Source organism: Python bivittatus, unplaced genomic scaffold, assembly GCF_059951505.1.
Source record: "Python bivittatus isolate LINGU-HERP-01145 unplaced genomic scaffold, Pbiv_v1 ctg000940_np1212, whole genome shotgun sequence".
In the NCBI taxonomy this organism is placed as follows: domain Eukaryota; kingdom Metazoa; phylum Chordata; class Lepidosauria; order Squamata; family Pythonidae; genus Python; species Python bivittatus.
In genome coordinates this window covers 646,398-660,127 of record NW_028277123.1, presented here as the reverse complement: position 1 = coordinate 660,127, position 13,730 = coordinate 646,398, and the positions used below count along the sequence as shown (strand labels likewise).

At 46.2% G+C, this 13,730-nt stretch overlaps 1 protein-coding gene across 3 annotated transcripts in view; it reads right to left on the bottom strand.

The window, feature by feature from the left end:
• The window catches only part of LOC148213643 (LHFPL tetraspan subfamily member 7 protein-like), a 98,336-nt gene that overhangs the window by 67,041 nt on the left and 17,565 nt on the right, over positions 1 to 13,730 (bottom strand). For all 3 annotated transcript variants that reach the window (XR_015794206.1, XM_088131292.1, XM_088131291.1), the window contains exon 2: positions 6,102 to 6,240. Coding sequence is in view for 2 of the 3 variants with exons in the window: in XM_088131292.1 (XP_087987418.1) it covers positions 6,102 to 6,240 (139 nt within the window). In the remaining variant the exon portion in view is untranslated. The remainder of the gene's footprint in view (positions 1 to 6,101; positions 6,241 to 13,730) is intronic.

Sequence of the window (13,730 nt, the reverse complement as noted above, 5' to 3'; positions counted from 1 at the left end):
ACCTTTTGCAGACTGCGTGGTTGCTAAGCCCCGCCCATTTGGCCCCATTGCTCCGCCCACAGTGGCTCACTCACCAAGCAATATGCTTCAGCTCCGGCTGTGACAATTTGGCCCGCTCTGCTCTAATGGAAATAAATTCTAGAGCAGTGTTTCTCAACCTTGGGAACTTGAAGAAGGGTGGACTTCAACTCCCAGAATTCCCCAGCCAGCCTTGCTGGCTGGGGAATTCTGGGAGTTGAAGTCCACCCATCTTCAAGTTCCCAAGGTTGAGAAACACTGCTCTAGAAGAATGTTTTCAGGATCTCTTTCACACATGTTATCAGAATCAATTAATTTATTGAAGTTATGGGGCCACAGGTTTGCATGAGGGAGGAGTCAAGCTCCAAAATGGCATCTAAAGAGGCGGAGCCAAATTTATTTTTCATTTTGTCTCAATTGATATGGAGGCCCATCTCGAATTCATGACTCTGGGCAACTAACAATAGTTAAAACAGCACCAAAAACATGAAACAACAGAGGCAACCAGACACGCTGTTGCAATATTCATAGGGGCAGCTGCAAGCGGAGTTTAAAGAGTCAACATGGCGCCCTCAACCTTGCAAGAGAAACCCCGCCCCTTTTAAAAGTGCATTGTCCAAGGGGCCACCCTCTCGACTTTTTTAACTCCTGGCAGATTTCCCTGATCGGTCATATAGATCTAGCTTGCTACAGGTGAAACAGAACCTTTGGTTGAGAAAAATACTCTGCACGTGCTTAGATGCACTGTCATTTTATGTGCTATTCCCAGGCAACAGGACGGACTCCCCTGAGGGTTTTCCTTGCTCCCTTCCTCTTGCAGAGTCTAGGAAACCTGAAGATGCTTCCTTTGTCGCTATTGGATGCCTTCAGTCTTCTGTTGCTAAATTTAATGTGCATTTCATTTTCCTAGGTTTTGTTTTTAAATTTTGCTAGCCACGGAGGGCTGCCAGCGCAGGAGGCATAACGTCCTGCAAAGGGCACGTCTGAGATGGATGGATGGTGGTTTCGTTCAGTCCAGCCATCGAGGCTCAGCGTCACAAAACAGGAAGTGCCTTAAGCCAAGTTTGTTTTACAGTATTTATTTCAGAGATCTGTACGGCCTCCCATCTTAAAACACAACTCACAACAAGAAGAAGCTGATCTACAGACGATTCAGCCCTACCACCTTTGCCGCCATACAGGTCCTGCAAGTAATTAAAAAATTGCCCGACTGCCATCAGTTTTCATTAGGCTTTCGGAAAGCTCTAAATTGGGCAAAAAGCCTTGATTTTGTCTTCTGGAGGAGAAACTCATCTATATTACTTACAAGACATTGAGCGCTTTCTTGAATTTTCCTGCACTTGGTTAAACTACAGGCATGACCCTGAAGCATTTAAAGCAGTGTTTCTCAGCCCTGGGAACTTTAAAAAGTTTTAAAAACTTTAAAAAGCGTGGACTTCAACTCCCAGAATTCCCCAGCCAGCATGGCTGGCTGGAGAATTCTGGGAGCTAAAGTCCACAAATCTTAAAGTGGCCAAGACTGAGAAACAGTGATTTAAACATTCTTAATCTATAGCATCTCTACTTTGAGCTGTGCATTAGACTGTTGGGTTTTAATTTTGATTATAGGACCATGGCATATAGCTTACGCCTTTTGCTGGAGCATCTATTCACCCAGTCCCAAAACAGGCACTGAGAAGCTAAAACTTGCTAAAAACAAAAAACCCTCTCGGCTGAGCTTTTCAGGGTCTTCCTGTGAACAGATGTTCCTCTGCATAGTTGCTTCAAGGCAACAGGATTGTTCAGGGTACATCTGCAAGGAGCGGGATGAAAAAGTCACAGTGGTGTCACAACTGCGCGATCAAAGCCAAATTCACAATGGCAGCCACACCCATTGCATTCAATTGCACAGCTGGGGCCACCGTCTTGACTTTTTTGACCCCATCCCCTTGTGGACACTCCTGCCATTATTGGCTAAAGATTTCCTGGGAAAAAATTGAAGCCCAACTCAGTGCATTGGATCGCAATCCAGACATCTCCATCCAAGGTAGCTGGTTTTTTATTTATTTCTATCCTACCTTTCATTCAGGAGCGCTGCCTCCTCCCACTTCCCCAACAACAACAACCCTGCATAGTAGGGTGGGCTGAGACAGTAGAAGCCCAGAGGATCCAACCCTTTTAATAGTTGAAAAAGCAGAGTTCAAAATGAGGAATTCAAGACATTTCTGCCAGGCTCCACCTATCCGCAACCATATTCAGGAATGGACAATGACCCAGCCAGCAGCATACAGGGAGTCCTCAACTTACAACCACAATAGGGACCTGAACCTCTGTAGCTAAACGATGTGGTTGTTAAGTGAGTCGTGCCCGATTTTATGACCTTTTTTTCACAATTGTTAAACAAATCTGGCTTCCCTCATTGACTTTACTTGTTAGGAGCCTCCTGGGCAGTTGGCAAATGGCAATCACAAGACCCCAGGATGCTGCAACCATCGTAAATACATGCCAGTTGCCAACCACATGAATTTTGATCATGTGACCGTGGGGACACTGCGACGGTCGTAAGTGCGAGGACTGGTTGTAAGTCACTTTTTTCAGCACTGTCGTAACTTCGAATGGTTTTTAAACAAATGGTCATAAGGCAAGGACGACCTGTAAATCCAGATTTTTGTCTCCTTCAACCAACTGCCTTTGCAGCCCCACCCCACAAGGAAGTGGGGATACATATGGCAGCTGTTGGTCACCAGCCTTCAAGGCTCATTAAAGCAAGCGTTTCATAGCAGCCGGTAACCACTGACGCAAACAAAGCCCAGAGTTATCGAGCTACACAATAGTGACAGGCGCTGACAGCTGTGGCCTGCTCCTACGCACGGCGCTTCAGAGCACAGGAAATGCAACAATAAAACGGTGTCTTATTGGAATTCTTGCAGTTCAGCCACAAAGGCATACATCAAACCTTTGCTAAAGACTGTGCTGAACGAGATGAGTAAGACGTATTAGGAATCCAATCCCCCCCCCAAAAAAACTTCAAGGAGGGATATACTAGCTAACAATGGCATATCAAGGATGGCTTAATGGCTTTTCCTGGGCACTGCAAAGGGTTGGTCTAGATGACCTTTGTGGTCCCTTTCAACTTTCCAGCTCTGTTTCTACGTCGCAAATGTTCACGATAACATCCACTTCAACCCTGTGAAATAAACCCATCGATCAAAAAAGCAGAAACAGCTCAAAACAGGCCCTCTGGGAAGACTCAAAGAAATGCTTCCAAAGGCGCATGTGAGAAACGACTAAGCACATTCACAGAAGAGAAACCGCGTGTGCTAGTGAAAAAAGCGAGACGTGTGAACGAGCCCACGAGTCGCTCGTGCTTCTCGGTGTGGAGAACTGGGTTAACGGAGTAAACCAGGATTAAGCTAGCCCCAGAAGTCTGTCATCCAAATCTTGGCAGTAAACAGCACCAGAAAGACCATGATATAAATAAAAACAAGAGAATAGGTAGTTAAATTTTAAAAAATTATAAAAACTGTACAACAATTTAAAAAATTAATGACTAATAATGCAGTGTTTCTCAACCTCGGCAACTTGAAGATGGGTGGATTTCAACTCCCAGAATTCCCCAGCCAGCCTTGCTGGCTGGGGAATTCTGGGAGTTGAAGTCCACCCATCTTCAAGTTGCCGAGGTTGAGAAACACTGGGCTAATGCATCACAAGAGATGGAAGGACTTTATTCAAAAGAAAATTTATTCAAGGACTTTATTCAAAAGAAAAGAAAAATATGGGGTACGAGGTGCTTGCAGGGGGTGTCAAAGAAGATGACAGAACCAAAGATGGAAGCTCCGCCACTTTCTTACACGCACTGAGGCCATCTTGACTTTTTTGACCCCCCCCACCGCCAGATGCCCCCAACATCGTATCAGAACAGGCTGCTCCGGGGTCCACAGATATTTCAACCACGGAAGGTCCTTCAGAGCAAAAGGCGCTTTGATTTTTGCCAGAGTTTTGTGAGGTAGAGAGAAAGAGAAGAAACATTTTTCTTGGGCGGGCGGGGAGGGAATGTGCTTGCGTTGAAAACCCTTCCCTAAGTTTTTAAACCATCAAAGTAAAAAAAAAAAAAAAAGATGTTTAGTTTCTAGCACTTAAGCAAAATGACAAAATTTGTATTGATCGGAAACTGCCCGATTTCTAAATCCCTTTCAAGCTCCCAGTTCAGAACAGAGCTGATGCCAGCTTGCAAGAGTTCTGGGGCCAGGAAGTCCCCCAACCCTATTTTCCCAAAACGGAACCACGGCCTCCCCGCCCCCAAAGTGTGTTGCACGGGCTCGGTCAAACCGACTCCTATTCAATGTTCAAGGAAAATAACATTTCAGACAATGAACTGGGGCAGGGCGCATGACAGATGCCAGCTCGCCTTGCCGTAAACCTTGCCAAGTGCCAAAAACTGTTCTTGAGTCCGGCCGTTCTTTTTACTCAGGCCAGCAAAATTGCCCCGGTCCTTTTGAGAAGAAGCCGATTAGAGAAAATCAGCCCAGACGATGAAATGAATAAAAACGAGACTCTCCGGACTGGGATCAGGAGGGGAAATAGATGAGCCACTGCCAGAGGTATTGATACAAGAGAATGGATTGGATGTGTCTGATTGAGTTAATGAGCTCTTCGAAGCCTCCCCCACCCACCCACAGGGCCCAATATTTTTGCATTTCAGTTTGTCATGGATTAATTCTTATTTGCCTCTTTAAATCAACCCTAGTAACCTAAAATTCCACTTGAAGGTAGACCACAAAGCTCTGAAACTGACAATATTATTGTCAATATCATCGGGAGCCCCTGCAAGGGGGTCAGAAAAGTCAAGATGGTGCATCGGTTCAGGGGCATGGGTGTGAAAAACTTTTTTGACATAGCCACACCCACCGATGCCCCTGAACCGATGCACCATCTTGACTTTTTTGACCCCTCTGCAGATGCTCTTGACACCCAGGCTTCAACCACGCAGTTGTGTTCATCATCTTGACTTTTTTGACACCCCCACCCCCACCGACGCCCCTGAATATCATCCACTCTTCCCCAGCCTTTTCCTTGAAGTAATCATTTATTTAAACAGCAGCCAACTTAATAGCCTCTTGGAGAAAATCTATCCATCTATGTGGTCATTAGGAGTCAAACACGACTTGATGACACGTAATCAATCACTCAATCAATTTAATAGCTAGATAGTAAAGCAGCTCCCAAAAATCATGCTTTGAGGAAAAGTTGGTGGCATTTTATGGACAGAATTTTATTCCATCCATATGCCACCTCCCTATTATGTAATGAAGACACCCTTCAGCTGGAAGATTGAAAGCTCTCCCAATTTAAAAAAAATGCAAATTGCAATATGCTGCAAATTTTCCATTTTTTCCCCTTCCCTAGCAGATTACTTTTTGGGAAGGGGGTGTGGGGGGGGGGGATGGAAGATCATAGCATAGGTACAAGTGGAAGACAATGATGCTTGATCTTCTTGGAGAAAAAAATCTAAAATAAACTCCAACGAGAGAAGTCTTGCTTGAAATGATCTGACGTTTCTAGTCCTCATGGAAATGGAAATCAAAACAGGAAGGTGGTATTAACAGGAATGTTGTCAGCTCTTCATATAAGAATATGGAACAAACAGATATTCCTTCGGACGTCTGAGCATACTCTGCAATCGTGTTATGGTGATTTTAACTTAAAATACTGAACAATATACATTTAACTTCATGAATGCAGCAGGCCAGGTATGACACACACACACACAGCATTTCTAGTTCATTTGCTAAAGGAAGGAAGGCATTAACAGCAGGCAAGATTAAATGCAGACAGTAGACCAGTGTTTTTCAAACTTGGCAACTTTAAGAAGGGTGGCCAGGGAATTCTGGGAGTTGAAGTCCACCCTTCTTAAAGTTGCCAAGTTTGAAAAACGCTGATGTAGATCTTTTTCAAAAAACAGGAAGGGTTATTTCTGCGGAATGAAAGAAGCATGCACAGATTTGTTTTTTTAAGTCTAATAAAGCCACAAGAAGCAACCGACTTGGTTAAAATCAGGGCTAGTTACGGATCGCCCGGTCAAACCAGGGTTCTAGTCCACTTACCCGCTGCTGTCTGAATGTACCCAGCCAGGGTGCAGATCCGTCTCTCGCACTGCCCGCCGGGAAGAAAGAGGACGATGACCGCGAGCAGGGAGCTAAAGGCCAGGAGAGCGCAGCCCCCCGCGCACAGCACCGCACTCGTCTGGAAACGAAACACACAGAGTTTTCGTTAGAACCGGACTGTCCTTTGGATGCCAAACCCCAAGGAGACCCCGGCGTCCCCAGCCCCGCGGACGTTCGCCGGGAGCTAAGGAGTTAAGCTGACGGCCCCCACCCTTTAAAGAAGAGGTGCTACCGCAAAGTGAACTTGGGGGCAATTCCTGGATTTATGGCCGAGCTGTTCCCCACTGGAGGCGAGGTTTGTCCGAGCGTCTTTAGGAGCCAACATATCACAAAGAGCAAACAGGAGCTGAGTTGGTCTGAAGTGCCTGACGTCGGCACGGCCAGATTCCAAGACGAAATATGGGAGAGGAAAACCACAACTGAAAACTAGAGTCAGTTTCTCCACGTGGGGTGCCCTGATCCATCCTTGCCCTCCATCTCTCCCTGTCCCACAGACTCATATGATCATGCTGGAGTTACATCACCGTCATCAATTGTACCTTCTACTATCAAACACGATGCTCACGGGCCAATCCGTTGGCAACACGGTTGGACTAACTTTTGTAAGTCTAAAGAGCTGAAATCTAAGGAACTTTCTGAGAATACAGGTAGTCCTCGCTTAACGACTGCCTTGTTTAGCGACCATTCGAAGTTACAGCGGCGCTGAAAAAGTAACTTTACACCGGTCCTCACACATATGACGGTGGGAGCATCCCCACAGTCACACGATCATGATTTGAGTGTTTGGCCACCAGCTCACGATTATGATGTTGCAGCGTCCTGTGATCACTTGATCGTTGTTTGCACCCTTCACAGCCAGCTTCCAACAAGCAAAGCCAATGGAGAAGCAGGCAATAAAATCACAAGTTGTGGTCACGTGACATCGTGCTTAACAACCATGGCGGAAGTGAGGTCGTAAACCTGTCATGTTCACAAGATGTTTCACTTAGCGACTGCGTTGCTTAGTGGCAGAATTGCCATCCCCAACTATGGTCGCTACCTGTACAGTAATCCCCGAAAGTCAAATGTTCTGGGGAGGAACATACAGCATGAGTCTTCAGACCCCAGACTTTCCAAAACAAACCCCCATTGGTTGCCTTTTCCCAAACATTATTCCCCCCAAGAATTACCAGCACAGCAACCAGAATATCCTGAATCTGCCTTGGTTCTCCCCTTAAAAAGAACTGCTAAAATGCTGACTGCATGTTCTTCGGAGAAACCGAATGTGGGTGCAACGGGGCAGCCCCCAACTCCATCCAGGAATAGCTCCTCCCACAGATTAACTTTGCAGGGCTGAAGCTTCGTGTGAAATCTATTGCCCACGGTTCATCCGTCGCTCGTCCCCGGGAGTAATTAAGATGGCGAGGCAGAGTGATAATAGGAAATGTATTACATGCATGGTGGGACTAAGGATTGAACATGAGCGCCCATTAAACCCTAGCGATGCATTTCGCTGCCTTTGCTGATTGCCGAAACGAGCTGTTACCAGCGCCACCAGCCACATCCAAATGTTTCTTAATTAAAAAACACACGCTTCGGCGGAGATGCGCAGCAGCTGACGACCGGGGTCCCGCTGCCAAAGAACGGCAGCTGTAGGTGAGTGCGCTGCCTAATGAACGCCTTTTGTAAAATTGGTTCCCTGGGCCAAGGATACCGAAATGTCAGGAAATGAAGGTCACAGGAGCTCTTCCGGCAGCGCAAGGTGTACTTTCAGCCTGTTTTCAGGGGGAAGATGGGGGTTTAACTGCTAAACATTGGGGCGCTGATCACCAACTCTTGGAAATGCAAATTTGAGTTGCACGTACCAAGATAGTGCTGGCCCTGCGAGGTAGTCCAGACAAGAAGCACACCCAGGAGTACCAGCCCTATCTTGATTGTAAGGATGCATTAACAGGATCTTGCAAGCCTGAAAGTATTTCTCCCCTCCTCTCCTTTCACTCTCCAGAAAACTAGGGAGCTCCCCCCCTTCCCACGCCCCTTTTTTTTCCGTGGGCTGAGACACCTTTTACACGCCAGTTGTCCAGTCTGTGGCTCTTCCTCCTGTCTCCCAAGGTCATTCCCACACACCATTACAGATAGCACGGTTGCATGTGGTAGCTCTGGACCAGCTGGCAGATGTGTCCGCAGGTGTGTGTGTTAAAAAAAAAAGTCAAGATGGCAACTACAACTCCACAACTGAACGACTGATGTTCAGCCCCTTTGTCACACGAATGCTTTGTTATCAACGAATAAAAATGGCCCAAATCTTGGAAAATGGTGATAAATGGCAAAATTCAGCCAATTTCATCAGGACACTTAAAATCTCTTAATATTCAGGAGGTCTTGCTCTCTACGGTTTAGGAAGTTGATGGGTCAGCCTCCCAGGGATATCTGGAGAGAAAGGCCACCCAAACATTTCTCAAATCAGCATAAGACAGTTGGACCAACTCCATTAGTCTTTCCTTCCCCAGAGGGACAAGTTCCTTGTGCAACGTCACAACGGTAGGCAGGGTTCTCCTGGTGGGAGGAAAGAAAAGTTAAAAAAAAAACAGAAAAAAACCCAGTAAAAGTTGCTGGGTAGAAATCTCAAAGCAAACTCAAACTGGGCTCCATGAACAACCTGGTCCTAAAGTCCAAGGGAAGAGGCAGGTTTTTAAGGCCTTCTGAAAGGCGTGCAAAGTCGGGGCCGTCTGAACTTCAGGGGGGAGGCTGTTCACAGGGACAGATTAGCCTGTTCCCAAAATGGTGGCCATTAATTAATTCCCCGTGGCATCTTGGCGGGAGCAAGAACCCTTTCTGTAAATATCTTTCTTTCTTTCTTTCTTTCTTTCTTTCTTTCTTTCTTTCTTTCTTTCTTTCTTTCTTTCCTTCCTTCCTTCCTTCCTTCCTTCCTTCCTTCCTTCCTTCCTTCCTTCCTTCCTTCCTTCCTTCCTTCCTTCCTTCCTTCCTTCCTTCCTTCCTTCCTTCCTTCCTTCCTTCCTTCCTTCCTTCCTTCCTTCCTTCCTTCCTTTCTTTCTTTCTTGGGCGGTTGAACAAAGGCATGTCTGGAGCTTGTATGGTTACCAAAGCCAATTCTGCATTTCTGCAAAACTGCAGAGGACCACAGGATGGCAGTCAAGAGATACAGAAAAACCTCTAGCCCTTTGCTGCCCCCTGCTGACCGTGCAGATGCCTGCAGTGCACACTTGGTTGCAGCCAAGCAGCAGTGGGGGTTCTGGAGAATGCAGTTGGACCACCGCAGCCGTCATGTTGGTGTCTGAACCCCTATTTTTGTCATGGATGTTCAATGATTAGGTGTTTGTAGGTGCTGGAGAAGCTCAGCTCTTATGCCAGTGTTGTCCAAACTTGGCCACTTTAAGATGAGTGGACTTCAACTCCCAGAATTCCCCACCCAGCCAGCCATTTACAGAAAGGGTTCTTGCTCCCGCCAAGATGCCACGGGGAATTAATTAATGGCCACCTTTTTGGGAACAGGCTAATCTGTCCCTGTGAACAGCCTCCCCCCTGAAGTTCAGACGGCCCCGACTTTGCACGCCTTTCAGAAGGCCTTAAAAACCTGCCTCTTCCCTTGGACTTTAGGACCAGGTTGTTCATGGAGCCCAGTTTGAGTTTGCTTTGAGATTTCTACCCAGCAACTTTTACTGGGTTTTTTTCTGTTTTTTTTTAACTTTTCTTTCCTCCCACCAGGAGAACCCTGCCTACCGTTGTGACGTTGCACAAGGAACTTGTCCCTCTGGGGAAGGAAAGACTCAAAGCTGCCGACCTGAGTTTTTCTTGCTTATGGACTGTGCCCCTGGATCTTCAAGAGAGCAAAGGATCAGACTGTATTGCCCGGAATTACAAGAGGAACGCTGAAGGCACGGGGGTGGGTGTCGGCGGAAGACAGAAAGGAGGTTGGAGAGCTACAGCTGCCAGTCGTGCATGGAGATGAGGCCAAAACAGCTGGTGGCGGGAGCAAAGAGACTCGGAAGCTACTACAGATAGTTCTCGACTTATGACCACAGTTGAGACCGGAACTTCCACTGCTAAGTGATGTGGTCATTAAGTGAGTAGTACCTGATTTTATGACCTTTTTTGCCACGGTTGTTAAGCGAATCATGCGGTCATTAAGTGCATCCAGCTTCCCCCATTGACTTTGCTCATCAGAAGCCCCCTGGGAAGGTCACCAATTGCAATCACGTGACCCCGGACTCATGGACTCGTCATAAGTGCAAGGACCAGTCATAAATCACTTTTTCCAGCATAACTTCAAACGGTCGTTAAACAAATGGTCATAAGTTGAGGACTAGCTGTATAGCTGAGGAAGGAGCAGCAGAGTTTTACAGCCTCACCAGCCTTCCAAAGATGCAGACCAGCTACAGCAACAAGAAATTGTTTTCTCCTTCCAACAAACTGATAAAGACCAAGTGATGGAGAAGCAACTCTGTCAAAGGGACCAATGATCAGGCTACTTCAAATTTCAGCAGCACCTACGGATGCATATGGGCTGGAAGTTAAAGGATAATATAGGGGGAAGTGTAAAGTAAAAGGACATTTATTTATTTATTCAATTTATATAGCTGCGCATCTCATTAAGCTCTGACTAAAAGGAACCAAACTGCCGGTCCTTAAAGGTGAAGGCTAGGAAAGAACAGTGGTAATACTACTTTTCTTGCTGTAAAACAGTGTTTTCAACCTTGGCAACTTTAAGCATGCTGGCTGGGGAATTCTGGGACTTGAAGTCCACATATATTAAAGGCAATGATATTGAGAAACGCTGAGCTAGTCCAACCCTCTACAGTGTGAGGGAAAAAAACATATTAAACCATGTTCGAGAAGTGTGTAGAGGAGTTCAGAGATGATCTTGGAGAAAATATGCAGCAACCTTAAGAAAAGAGGAGCATAGCCCGGGAAAACAGGAAGCGTGAGAAAGAAACTCAGGACGACCCTCCTTGATTCTCCTTGATATGAGAGAGAAGGAAAAGGAAATGCTTCAGGCTTTCAAGCGTCTGCTGTTGTACCCTACAACAATCAAGTGGGTTCCAGTCAAGCTTGTGGAATATAAATAAAGCCATGTTCTGGTCCTTCGTATGGTGCCTGTTTCCTAACCTGGCCCACCTCTTTAAGTGTAAATAAAATAAAACCCTGTTCATGGATGCTTGACCTGGGGGAGGGCTGCATAACCCAAGAGAGAACCATTCCAAGAAGAACGTTTCATTGCAAGATAATGGATGTAGTTTGTCTTCTCGCTTCACAACAACCCTGCTGAGTGGGTGAGTCTGGCCTCAAGTTCCTCATTACTGAGGGAATCTTCCCCGTCCATGCTAAATGCTGTCCCCATCTCCCACCAACCCAGATCCTTTGCAGGGACTAAACCCCATTATCCCTCTTCTGGCTGGAGAAGATGGGAACTGTAGTTCCCACATGCCCAGATGGTGCTAATGGGAGGGAGGTCTTTGGGCTGGCATCTCTCTGGAGAAATATTATCCGTCTAAACTCACAGATGGTCGCTTGGTAGCCACACTTGAATGAACTGATTAATTTGATGAATTAATCAAGAGGAGATGGCGGGGAAAATCTTCCCAGAATCGCAGAGGCGGATGAAGCTCAAAGAGTACCTCCTCTGGCTCCACCCACCACTTACTTCAGCCCCGCCCACTGAATACATTGAGTGAAAGTGGCCCTGGGTGCAAAAAAAAAAAAAAAGGATGAGCCAGGCTTGCCTGAGTTGCAGACGGATAAATCTGGGATTCTCACAGAGAATCAGAGACCCACAAGTCTCATCAGAGTGAGAATCCATCAGTCTTCCCCTGTGGAATCCCTCCCATTTTGCTGTTTGCTTGGGGACCCAACAAGAGCAAGAAGTGAGTGGAAAAACACTTCATTTCCATGTCAGAGCTCTGGCCAGAGCAGATGATGCGGCCCCAACACTTCAGTACCACTTGGGCAGGTCCGAGCATCACCAGGATTATGTTGTCACCACTCAGCCAAATTATGTCCACCACCTGGGGCAGACACCCTGCTCTCATCTACATAATTACCAGTAGTTCTCACTTAACAACCATTTGTTTAGTGACCGTTCGAAGTCACAACTGTGCTGAACAAAGGAACTTACAACTGGTCCTCACACTTACAACCATTGCAGCACCCTTGCAGTCATGTGATCGCAATCTGGGCGCTAGGCAACCAGCTTGTGCTTATGACAGTTGCAGGGTCCTGGGGTCATGTGATTGCCATTTGCAACCTTCCCAGCCGGCTTCTGGCAAGCAAAATCAATGGGGAGCTGTGTGATTTGCTGAATGACCACGTGATTTGCTTAACGGCCATGGTGATTCACTTAATGAAGCTGCAAAAAAGGTAATAAAATCAGGTGCAACTCGCTTAACAACTGCCCCCCTTAACAATGAATTTTCAGGACCTTATTGTGGTCATTAAGCAAGGACTGCCTGTAATCCAGTGGAAATAAAAGTAAATTTTTGTTACAATATTCACAGTAGTTACATTCTATAAAATTGCCACGAACACTGAATTAGTGAATATTGAATGCTTGCTCCTAGGGAAATACAGGGTTGGGTTTCTATGAGCCTCTGGTCACAACATTTTCGTCAACCGATCAATACGTAACCTAATTTAATGTTTATATGTTTCTTACAAATAACAAAAGTCCTGAAAAAAAAATAAAGAGTAAGCATTTAAACTTTTATTTTAAAAAAATCTTATTTTTGATGGTCCTTTTAACCCGCGAGATCCCTGAGAGAAGGCAGGCAGGCACAGAGGGTAAACTCAAAATGTTCACACTCTGCGCATGTCCATGAATAACCGGGCAGGTGTTGCGGGTATCGATTTGGGGGTTACTCATAAATTTTAGCAAATAAGCTAATTTGCAAGTAGAGAACCCGCGAATACTTGCACACATGAGGTACGAAGGTACCCGCACACGTGAACACACGAATACACGCACGCACACAGAGGCATCCGTTCCTAACCTTGAGGATATGAAAATGACAAAAAGAACAAGGGAGGAATTTGCACTGCGACATGCGTTTTATCCCTTGCCCCTTCTCTGCACTCAGCCACCCCCCCACGTGCATGAACAACGTATTCTTCATGCTCTTAGTAGCTGGCTCTGAAAATAATTTCTGCTTGGATCTGTCAACCCCGATGTATTATTTATGGGAAAAGAATAAGATGGGAGCCTCGCCCCGTCTCTTTGCTCCCTGAGAGAAGGGTGGGACTTCCATTTAAAACGGGGAGGAAGCTTCTCTAAAGATGCAGGGAGTCAAACCAGGTTTGCATGGCAACTTCCAACCAATTCTGATGGCAGGTTGGCGAAAGAGGAACCCGGCATTCTTTGGCTTTGAGAAATCTTAGCGGAGTTTAAGATGCAGAAAATGTCCAGCGTTCTGGAAGTCTCTTAAATGTCTCAATCAATGACTGTCCTTTACAATCCTCCCAGGACAAGAGCTGGGGGGCAGGGGGGAGGTAGGAATTCATTCGGCATGCATTTAATGCCAGCTGATCTTAACCGCGGACTTTCGATTCAAAACACGCTCCACTGTGTCATTATCTATT